General features: G+C 40.9%; 1 protein-coding gene across 6 annotated transcripts in view; it reads left to right on the forward strand.

Annotated features, from left to right (window-relative positions):
- LOC142655072 (dnaJ homolog subfamily A member 4-like) overlaps nucleotides 1–12,487 on the forward strand; it is a 125,267-nt gene that overhangs the window by 10,264 nt on the left and 102,516 nt on the right. For all 6 annotated transcript variants that reach the window (XM_075828974.1, XM_075828972.1, XM_075828976.1 and 3 more), the window contains exon 3: nucleotides 8,459–8,633. In XM_075828974.1, coding sequence (XP_075685089.1) covers nucleotides 8,459–8,633 — 175 coding nt within the window. The remainder of the gene's footprint in view (nucleotides 1–8,458; nucleotides 8,634–12,487) is intronic.

The following is a 12,487-nucleotide window of genomic DNA, read 5'->3' on the forward strand; positions in this document are numbered from 1 at the left end:
GTAGATTACAGTAACGTTTTTATTATTAAAAAACGAGCATTTTTGGCCAAGTTATGACCATTTTTGTATTTATGCAAATGAGGCTTGCAAAAGTCCAAGTGGGCGTGTTTGCAGTAAAAGTACAACTGGGTGTGTATTATGTGTGTACATCGGGGCGTTTTTACTTCTTTTACTAGCTGGCCATTAGGAATGGGAGTGTATGATGCTGACGAATCAGCATCATCCACTTCTGTTCGTTAACACCCAGCTTCTGGCAGTGCAGACACACAGCGTGTTCTCGAGAGATCACGCTGTGACGTCACTCACTTCCTGCCCCAGGTCCTGCATCGTGTCGGCCACATCGGCACCAGAGGCTACAGTTGATTCTGCAGCAGCATCAGCGTTTGCAGGTAAGTAGCTACATCGACTTACCTGCAAACGCCGATGCTGCTGCAGAATCAACTGTAGCCTCTGGTGCCGATGTGTCCTCGCTCGTCCGACACGATGCATGACCTGGGGCAGAAAGTGAGTGACGACACAGCGTGATCTCTCGAGAACACGCTGTGTCTGCACTGCCAGAAGCTGGGCGTTCTGAAGAGAAGTGGATGATACTTCTCGTCAGAACGCCCAGCTAGTAAAAGAAGTAAACATGCCCAGATGTACGCACACAATACACGCCCAGTTGGACTTTTACTTTAAACAGGCCCAGTTGGACTTTAGCAAGCCTCATTTGCATAAATAGAAAAATGGTCATAACTTGGCCAAAAATACTCGTTTTTTAAAAATAAAAATGTTACTGTAATCTACATTGCAGCGCCGATCTGCTGCAATAGCAGATAGGGGTTGCAAAATCTGGTGACACAGAGCCTCTTTAACCTGTAGATGAATTGCTCAAGGAGTGTAGTTTCCAAAATGGGGTCACTTGTGTGAGGTTTCCACTATTTTGTCCCTCTGGGGGTTTTGCAGAATCAACATGGCCTCCGCAAACCATTCCTGCTTAATTTTAGTTCCAAAAGCCAAATGGCGCTCTTTCCCTTCTAAGCTCCGCCGTGTGTATAAACAGCCGTTTATGACCACATGTGGGGTATTGTTTTACTCGGGAGAAATTGCTTTGCAAATGTAGCTGTGCTTTTTCTCCTTTAGTCCTTGTGGAAATGAGAAAAAAATTAGCTAAACCTACATTTTCTTTGGATGAATGTAGGTTTTAATTTTCACAGCCTACTTCCAATAATTTCTGCAATAAACCTGTTGGGTAAAAATGCTCACTATACCCCCACATAATTTCCTTGAGGGGTCTAGTTTCCCAAATGGGGTTACTTTTGGGGAATTTCCACTGTTTTGTCACCGCAAGAGCCCTTCAAACCTGACATGGTGCCTAAAATATTTTCTAATAAAATGGAGGCCCCAAAATCCACTAGGTGCTCCTTTGCTTCGGAGGCCGGTGCTTCAGTCCATTATCACACTAGGTCCACATGTGGGATATTTCTAAAAACCGCCGAATCTGGGCAATAAATATTGAGTTGCATTTCTCTGGTAAAACCTTCTGTGTCACAAAAAAAAATGGATTAAAATTAATTTCTGCAAAAAAAAGTGAAATTTGTAAATTTCACCTCTACTTTGCTTTAATTTCTGTGAAACATCTAAAGGGTTAAGACACTTTCTAAATGCTGTTTTTAATACTTTGAGAGGTGCAGTTTTGAAAATGGGGTGACTTATTGGGGCTTTCTAATATATAAGACCCTCAAAGCCACTTCACAACTGACCTGGCCCCTATAAAAATAGCCTCTTGAATTTTTTTTGAAAATGTGAGAAATTGCTGCTAAAGTCAAAACTATGGAAAAATAAAACTATATTCGAAAAACGATGCCGATCTAAAGTATACATATGGGGATGTTCATTAGTCCTATTATATCTTGTATAACTGCCTGTCTTACAAGCAGATACATTTAAATTTAGAAAAATGCTAATTTTGTAAATTTCTCACAAAATTTTGGTGTTATTCACAATTAAATACTGAATGTATCAAGCTAATTTTTCCAGTAACATAAAGCCCAATGTGTCACGAGAAAACAATCTCAGAATTGCTTGGATAGGTAAAAGCATTCCGAAGTTATTACCACATAAAGTGACACATGTCAGATTTGAAAAATGAGGCTCTGTCAGGAAGGTCAAAAGTGGCCAAAGCGGGAAGGGGTTAAAGGAGTTTATCCAAGCTGTAAAAGTGTCTTTGTGGGGTTTGCATCACAAGACTGAAGGGGTCTCGGCCGCCATGTACTTCGTCTCTTTTGAAATTAATTGGGGTTTACAGAAAGAGCTGTGTGACCTTGCATTTCTCAGATGCTCCTCTAATGAATGGGGAGCAGGATTTTAGGAACCCCGCAGATTACACTAGTGGAAAGTAGTAGAATATCATGTATATTGATTTGCTGATGTCATTCTAGGATTTTGGCAAAGAACATTACAATAAAATTCCTTTAATCCAGCAGCAATGTGACCTGGATTACTGGTCATAGAAAATTCTATATTTACTTGTTCTGAAAACACACTCTGCATAAAATGCTTTTTTGCCAAATATGGCACTTTGCAAATTTTTACACCCGTGTGTTTCATAATGGATTATCTCTGTTTCTGGTGTTGTGAAATTCAGGATTATCATGTTGTCTGCTGAAATCAAATACTGGATTACCAGAATGGCTGGATTTTTCGATGACAGATTAAAGAGGCTCTGTCACCACATTAGAAGTGCCCTATCTACTACATAAGGAGATGGGCGCTGTAATGTAGATGACAGTAATGCTTTTTATTTCGAAAAACGATCTATTTTCACCACTTTATGAGTGATTTTTAGCTTTATTCTAATGAGTTTCTTAATGCCCAAGTGGGCGTATTTTTACTTTAGACCAAGTGGGCGTTGTACAGAGGAGTGTATGACGCTGACCAATCAGAGTCATGCACTCCTCTCCAGTCATTTACACTGCACTAGCGATATAGTTATGCAGCCACATACACCCCCTATAACATTACTGCAGTGTCCTGATAATGAATATACATCACTACCAGCCTGGACGTGATGTTTATTCAGAATCCTGACACGTCTGTACCGTCTCTGTGAGATTTACAGCAAGGCAAACGTAATCTCGCGAGATTACGATTTAAACTGTAATTTCAAACGAGATTACGCTTGCCTTGCTGTAAATCTCACAGAAAAGATTCAGACGTGTCAGGATTCTGAATACACATCACGTCCTGGTTGGAGGTAATGTATATTCATTATCAGGACACTGCAGTAATGTTATAGTGTGTGTATGTGGCTGCACATAGCGATATAACTATATCACTAGTGCAGTGTAAATGAATGGAGAGAAGTGCATGACACTGATTGGTCAGCGTCATACACTCCTCTGTACAACGCCCACTTGGTCTAAAGTAAAAACACGCCCACTTGGGCATTAAGAAACTCATTAGCATAAAGCTAAAAATCGCTCATAAAGTGGTTTAAAATAGATTGTTTTTCTAAATAAAAAGCATTACTGTCACCTACATTACAGCGCCGATCTCCTTATATAGGAGATAGGGCACTTATAATGTGGTGACAGAGCCTCTTTAAAGGAATTTCACTGTACTTAAAGAGGCTCTGTCACCAGATTTTGCAACCCCTATCTGCTATTGCAGCAGATAGGCGCTGCAATGTAGATTACAGTAACGTTTTTATTTTTTAAAAACGAGCATTTTTGGCCAAGTTATGACCATTTTCGTATTTATGCAAATGAGGCTTGCAAAAGTACAACTGGGCGTGTTGAAAAGTAAAAGTACAACTGGGCGTGTATTATGTGCGTACATCGGGGCGTGTTTACTACTTTTACTAGCTGGGCGTTGTGTATAGAAGTATCATCCACTTCTCTTCAGAACGCCCATCTTCTGGCAGTGCAGACACAGCCGTGTTCTCCAGAGATCACGCTGTGTCGTCACTCACAGGTCCTGCATCGTGTCAGACGAGCGAGGACACATCGGCACCAGAGGCTACAGATGATTCTGCAGCAGCATCGGCGTTTGCAGGTAAGTCGATGTAGCTACTTACCTGCAAATGCTGATGCTGCTGCAGAATCAACTGTAGCCTCTGGTGCCGACACGATGCAGGACCTGTGAGTGACGTCACAGATCTGCACTGCCAGAAGCTGGGCGTTCTGAAGAGAAGTGGATGATACTTCTATACACAACGCCCAGCTAGTAAAAGTAGTAAACACGCCCCGATGTACGCACATAATACACGCCCAGTTGTACTTTTACTTTTCAACACGCCCAGTTGTACTTTTGCAAGCCTCATTTGCATAAATACGAAAATGGTCATAACTTGGCCAAAAATGCTCGTTTTAAAAAAATAAAAACGTTACTGTAATTTACATTGCAGCGCCGATCTGCTGCAATAGCAGATAGGGGTTGCAAAATCTGGTGACAGAGCCTCTTTAACATCAATTGTGGGGAAAATGTTTGAGGGGCTATTGAGGGACTATATACAGAATTATGTGACAATAAATAGTATCATAAGTGACAGCCAGCACGGATTTACTAAGGACAGAAGTTGTCAGACCAACCTGATTTGTTTTTATGAAGAGGTGAGCAGAAGCCTAGACAGAGGGGCCGCTGTGGATATCGTGTTTTTGGACTTTGCAAAGGCATTTGACACTGTCCCCCATAGACATCTAATGGGTAAATTAAAGGGAATGTATCGCGAATTAAACCTTTTTTTTTTAAGTGTCTTTACTTATTTCTATTATATTTTTTACGTTTTTTCTGTATTTTTTTTTTTCTTCCATATGGTGGAAATTATTAAAAATTAAATAATAATTTGACATGTTTTCCTATGTTGGCCACCAGGGGGAGCACTTCCCAGAATTACAGCAAGGTGAATAAGGCAAATCAACCTGACTCACAGCTGCCGTAAATGTGGGAGGGAACCTCACCCCCCCTCTCACAAGCCAGGAAAAGGTGTCTTCAAATTGCTAAGCAGTGTCCGGCAGCCATTTTGGGTGTGATTCTGCAGCTGGCAGAAGTTATAGGACACACTAAAAGGCTAAGGGTATGTTCACACGCTTACTAAACAAAGGGAAACCAGAACCTGATTTTCAGCCATTTTTTAATCAAACTCGCGTTTTTTACAGCCGTTTTTGGAGCTGTTTTTCTATAAAGTGAATGAAAAACAGCTCCAAAAACGTCCCAAGAATTGATGTGCACTTCATTTTGGCGGGCGTCTTTTTACGTGCCGTTTTTGGAAAACGACCACGTAAAAAACGCCCTGTCGGAACAGAACGTCGTATTTCCCATTGAAACCAATGGGCAGATGCTTGTAGGCGTTCTGCTTCCGATTTTTCAACTGAAAACATTGTGTGTGAACATACCCTTAGAATGATGAAAGTGAAGTGAATGACTTTTCAGTTGACAGGTTCACACGGCGTGTATTTGACACGTTTTTTTTTGCACATTTTACGTGCCAAAAACCACATAAAAACACGCTTGATTACACTTGATTTTGCGTGTTTGGGGGGATTTGTGAGTGTGTGTGCGGGGGGGGGGTGCTCGCCGCTGATTCTTCAAAACAGCTGATAACCGGCTATGAAGTATCAGCGGCGCCCGTGCACACTCCGCTCTGCCAAACACACACACACACACACGGGAAAAGTCTTAAAGGGGTCGTCCAGGAAAACATGGCGCCGCACCTGTCCTCAGGTCGTGTGTGGTATTACAGGTCTGTCCTATTCATTTCAATGGAGGTGAACTGCAATACCAGACACAACCTGAGGACAGGTGCGGCGCTGTGTCTCCAATCCAGACACCTCTTCTGTCCTGAGATGACCCGACGGGGGAGGCGGGTGTCAGAGCCACCCACCGCCATCACTGCAGACAGAACCACACAACTACGGCATGAGGGCAGGGCTTGTCCTGAGTGCACTTGTTATGGACAGATTTATAGTCACATGAACCCCGTCTGCATCAGAACCGGTAACCTAGGTCCGATCACATGACAGAGGGGGATCACCAAAAACCCTGTGCACCCTCAGCCCGTCCATCCAGCCCTTTCCTGGTTATATCTGCTTCTGGGAAAGCTGGGTGACCACCATTACCCCTCCTACTGGAGTGTGTTTGGGGATGTGACTAATGAACCTCTCACACTCCAGTAGGAGGGGTAATGGTGGTCACCCAGCTTTCCCAGACCCCTGAACGGTAAATCTCTCTAGTTGTGCTGAGACTGTTTGGGTATGTGACTAATGAACCTCTCAGTCTCAGCACAACTAGAGAGATTTATCGTTTAGGGGTCTGGGAAAGCTGGGTACCACACTAACAGCGAGCATATTGTTTAACACCCAGCTTTCCCAGGACAGTTACACCATGTATCCTTTATACAGAGTCTCCTGCACGACTACAGGGGGGCCCGTCGGGGGGGGCGTCGGGAGTGGGCCGTCGGGTGGGGGGGACCGTTGGGGGTCACGAGAGCGGCGGTCTGTGAGAGAGAGAGGGACAGACAGAGACACACACCTGCAGTGCAGCTGGTCTTCATGATGGCGCCTGCTATTAACCTGCAAACAGCTTCTCTGCTGTGTGACTCTGACCTGCATCTGCGCAGTACAGAGTCAGATAGCAGAGGCAATGGACGGGAGCCGTTCATTGTGCCCTATGCCCTGTAGCTGCCGTATTCCATCTCTGTATGTGTCGTTAATCGACACATACAGAGATGAAAAAAAAAAAATGGCAGCCCCCATAGTGAAGTAAAAGAAAGAAAAAAATAAAAAGTACAACACAAGAACACAAATAAATAAAATTAATTTTAATGATATACTAAAAGCAATATTATATAAAAAAAACATTTCGTGACACCTTCCCTTTAAGGACTGTAGGTTTAGATAGTATAGTTTGTAACTGGATTGAGAATTGGCTCAAGGACCGTATCCAGAGAGTTGTGGTCAATGATTCCCACTCTGAATGGTCCCCGGTTATAAGTGGTGTACCCCAGGGTTCTGTGCTGGGACCACTATTATTCAACTTATTTATTAATGATATAGAGGATGGGATTAATAGCACTATTTCTATTTTTGCAGATGACACCAAACTATGTAATATAGTTCAGTCTATGGAAGATGTTCGTGAATTGCAAGCCGATTTAAACAAACTAAGTGTTTGGGCATCCAGTTGGCAAATGAAGTTTAATGTAGATAAATGTAAAGTTATGCATCTGGGTACCAACAACCTGCATGCATTGTATGTCCTAGGGGGAGCTACACTTGGGGAGTCACTTGTTGAGAAGGATCTGGGTGTACTTGTAAATCATAAACTAAATAACAGCATGCAATGTCAATCAGCTGCTTCAAAGGCCAGCAAGATATTGTCGTGTATTAAAAGAGGCATGGTTCAGAGATGTTATTGCCATGGGACATGCTGTTGAATTTTTGAATATTTGTTTACTTGTCTGTAATTGTTGAAAAAGAAAAAATACATATTTAAAAAAAAAAAAAGAGGCATGGACTCGAGGGATATAATATTACCACTTTACAAAGCATTAGTGAGGCCTCATCTAGAATATGCAGTTCAGTTCTGGGCTCCAGATCATAGAAAGGATGCCCTGGATATAGAAAAAATACAAAGAAGAGCAACGAAGCTAATAAGGGGCATGGAGAATGTAAGTTATGAGGAAAGATTAAAAGAGTTAAACCTATTTAGCCTTGAAAAAAGACGACTAAGGGGGGACATGATTAATTTATATAAATATATTAATGGCCCATACAAAAAATATGGTGAAATCCTGTTCCATGTAAAACCCCCTCAAAAAACAAGGGGGCACTCCCTCCGTCTGGAGAAAGTGAGAACTGTGAATCTATGGAATAGTCCCCGCAGGAGCTGGTCACAGCAGGGACAGTAGATGGCTTTAAAAAAGGCTTAGATAATTTCCTAGAACAAAAAAGTATTAGCTCCTATGTGTAGAAATTTTCACCTTCCCTTTTCCCGTCCCTTGGTTGAACTTGATGGACATGTGTCTTTTTTCAACCGTACTAACTATGTAACTATGTACTTACAATGTTTTAATTGTTTATTCGGACTCATGCACATTACTGCATTGGTTTTGCGGCTCGCAAAACCACGGACATGTTGCGGTCCATCGGACTGCAAAAAGCCTTTGTTGTGCATCTAGTATTAGTGAACCCGCAAATCCGGGCCGTAAATTGACTTGTTCTGAGTTTTTACGGCCCCTTAATGGATCGGTGAAAACCACGGTCGAGCCATAGAAAAGAATGGGTCTGCAAAAATGCGGATAAATTACGTCCGCAAATGCACGGTCGTTTGCATGAGGCCTTATGACTCCACATAATCAAAACCTGAATCAACTATATGTTGATCAAAACCTGATTTGTTGTAGTATTGCCCATTGAGTAGTTATGTCAGCCTGCTTGTAGATTACATCTAATGGATTCTCTTAATGTTTTTTTTCTAGTTTAAACTAATCTCTCAAGCTTATCAGGTGCTATCTGACCCTAAGAAGAGAGACCTCTATGACCAAGGTGGAGAACACGCCATTAAGGATGGAGGGCTAAGTGGAGGAAACTTTTCCTCTCAAATCTTTGACATGTTTTTTGGTGGAATTGGCCATATCAATAGAGAGAAAAGAGGTAATCTTGCATTTTTAAATACACTGTGTTCCAAATTATTATGCACATTGGATTTAAGAGTCATAAACATTTAATTATTAGTTTTTCAATTAAGCTCATGGATGGTATTGTGTCTTAGGGCTCTTTGGATCATTGTAATCAATCTCAGACACCTGTGATAATTAGTTTGCCAGGTGTGCCCAATCAAAGGAAAACTACTTAAGAAGGACATTCCACATTATTAAGCAGGCCACAGGTTTCAAGCAATATGGGAAAGAAAAAGGATCTCTCTGCTGCCGAAAAGCGTGAAATAGTGCAATACCTTGGACAAGGTATGAAAACATTGGATATTTCAAGAAAACTTAAGCGTTATCATCGTACTGTGAAAAGAGTTGTGGCTGATTCAGAGCACAGACGGGTTCGTTCAGATAAAGGCATAATGAGGAAGGTTTCTGCCAGACAAATTAATAGGATTAGGAGAACAGCTGCTAAAATGCCATTGCAAAGCAGCAAACAGGTATTTGAAGCCGCTGGTGCCTCTGGAGTTCCGCGAACCTCAAGGTGTAGGATCCTCCAGAGGTTTGCAAGTGTGCATAAAGCTATTATTCGGCCACCCCTAAACAATGCTCACAAGCAGAAACGGTTGCAGTGGGCTCAGAAATACATGAAGACTAATTTTCAAACCGTGTTGTTGACTGATGAGTGCCGTGCAAGCCTGCATGGTCCAGATGGATGAAGTAGTGGATGGTTGGTGAATGGCCACCATGTCCCAACAAGGCTGCGACGTCAGCAAGGAGTCATGTTTTTGGCTGGAATCATGGGGAGAGAGCTGGTAGGCCCCTTTAGGGTCCCTGACGGTGTGAAAATGACCTCTGCAAAGTACGTAGAGTTTATGACTGACCACTTTCTTCCATGGTACAAAAAGAAGAACCGTGCCTTCCGTAGCAAAATTATCTTCATGCATGACAATGCATCATCTCATGCTGCAAAGAATACCTCTGTGTCATTGGCTGCTATGGGCATAGAAGGAGAGAAACTCATGGTGTGGCCCCCATGTTCCCCTGAACGCAACCCTATTGAGAACCTTTGGAGCATCCTCAAGCAAAATATCTATGAGGGTGGGAGGCAGTTCACATCAAAACAGAAGCTCTGGGAGGCTATTCTGACATCCTGACAAAAAGAAAAAATATTATCCTTTTAAATAACCCAAAAAGAAATGCAATATATATTGCACGGTGCCGTCCAAAATGAATATAGCAGAAAAGAAAAACGAAAAACTGATGGACCAACCAGCACACTTTGGGTAAAAAATAAATACAAGATAAAACTGTATTAATCAATTATACAAAATTATTTATTATTTAGATTTTTTAAAAGTATTGGTATAAATTTCATTATCCATGCACAATTGTTAAATTAATGAAAATTCATTGTGCATAGAAATGGATTACTAACATTCATAGAAATGAGTTGCTAACATTAATGCAAGAGCTATTGCAATATACCGACAATTTAATACATGCGTCCCAACATATGTTTAACAAATGTCACCACATGGAAGGTAAAGTTTATCTCCTAATTCTATTATGACTGTTCCTAAATATATTTACATACCTCCCATCCATGGGGTGATGGGGACCCGGTCGGGACTGGCAAATGCCTTTTCTGACCTGCTCCCTGTCACCACATGGAATAAGGTGGAATAAAGATTTGTCTCTTTAACTCTATCATGCCTGCACCTGGTATTTCTCAGACAGCACTTTTTGGGTCTGGATAGAGAATCCATAACTATAACAGAACATTCCATTTATATATTGAAAAGATTGATTTAAATTTACTTTATAATTTACTATATATAATTTTATTTTTCTTCTTCTATATATACTTTTCTTTGCTCTCTTTTTTGTTTATTTTTCTCTTCTCTCTTTTATATCTTATTATATTTTTTGATTTCTGAGAAACATCTGTCCAGATGATTATGGTGAAAATTATAACTATGAAAATTATACCTGAAACTTTGTCAGAGATAAAAATAAATGATAACGTCTCCAGAAATAGGAGTAAAACCCTTTATGTATTATATGAAGTAAATCATTGCTGGTAAAACCACTTTTCTTGTGATCAATGATGTATTGAATTCCTTTGTAATGTCTTGAATAGTAGGAAAATTATGAAATGTACGAATTTGTAGAAAGCAAGCCTAGATACTCACTGAATGGACGGGAACTTGCAATTAAATCTAATTACGAAGCATATATAAAAGGCACTAGCCGGGAACGGAATAATGGCTCTGAGGAAGTCACAGATGTGATGAAACGCGTTAGCCAATCACCCTTTTACACATGTGTTTGACGTCACACACGGTGTACCTTGCTGGATTCTAACTTCAGTTTGCAATGAGCTCAGCCGTGCCTGTACTATATCTGTATGTGAGGAGGTACGAAGGGAGAGAGATCCAGACAAACCTGTTAAAAGCCATTAGGACAACTATGGAAAAGAGAGGCTCTTCTGGACCTGTGCTATAAAGCTGGATTTTTTCGTCCTGTTAAAAGTTTTGGAAGTTGGACTACACTTACAACACAAAGGTACCAGTGAAAGAACTCTGAGAAAAGGGTTCCAAATAATCCTCTCTAAGGGTATGTGCACACGATAGCAGGCATTTACGTGTGAAAAGACAGACTGTTTTCAAGAGAAAACAGCTGCCTCGTTTCACACGTAAATGCTCCTCCTCGTATTATGCGAGGCGTCTGTGACGCCTGTAATCTTGAGCTGCTCTTCATTGAGTTCAATGAAGAACGGCTCAAATTACGTTGCAAAGAAGTACCCTGCACTTCTTTGCCAAGGCAGTCAATTTACGCGTCGTCGTTTGACAGCTGTCAAACGACGACACGTAAATTACAGGTCGTCTGCACAGTACGTCGGCAAACCCATTCAAATGAATGGGCAGATGTTTGCCGACGTATTGTAGCCCTATTTTCAGACGTAAAACGAGGCATAATACGCCTCGTTTACGTCTGAAAATAGGTCGTGTGAACCTAGCCTTAGCATTTTTTGGTCTAATACAGATATGTGTCATGTGAATATATGTCTCCTGAATAAATAACATCTTGCCTAAATATAGGTTTTTACTCGGCAATTCTTATCTCCTTTGGATCCTTTGCCATCTGGATCCCGTACTAAACATATATGCTGAAACCTGGACGATGCCTGTAACTTGAAGGCATTAGTGGAAAACCTCTAGAAGATAGCTAGACAAAATTGCCTCTCCCCAAACATATTTTGGGAGTGTCTGCCTTGTCTCCCGTTCTAACGCATAATGTGAACAGCATGCAGCTGGACTTTGGGAGGGAATAATCTGCTTTTATTCTCTTGAATGTTATTTCTCCTTAAACCACATAATGTCATTGTATCACCTTGTTAAACATATTTTGGGACGCATGTATTAAATTGTCGGTATATTGCAATTGCTCTTGCATCTATGTTAGCAACTCATTTCTATGAATGTTAGTAATCCATTTCTATGCACAATGAATTTTCATTAATTTAACAATTGTGCATGGATAATGAAATTTATACCAATACTTTTAAAAAATCTAAATAATAAATAATTTTGTATAATTGATTAATACAGCTTTATCTTGTATTTATTTTTTACCCAAAGTGTGCTGGTTGGTCCATCAGTTTTTCGTTTTTCTTTTCTGCTATTCTGACATCCTGCAAAGATATCCAAGCAGAAACTGTCAAAATACTCACAAATTCAATGGATGCAAGAATTGTGAAGGTGATATCAAAGAAGGGGTCCTATGTTAACATGTAAGTTGGCCTGCTAAGTTTTTTTTGATTGAAAGAGCTTTTGATTTCTGTAAATATGACCT

This window comes from Rhinoderma darwinii, chromosome 1 (assembly GCF_050947455.1).
Source record: "Rhinoderma darwinii isolate aRhiDar2 chromosome 1, aRhiDar2.hap1, whole genome shotgun sequence".
Taxonomy (NCBI): domain Eukaryota; kingdom Metazoa; phylum Chordata; class Amphibia; order Anura; family Rhinodermatidae; genus Rhinoderma; species Rhinoderma darwinii.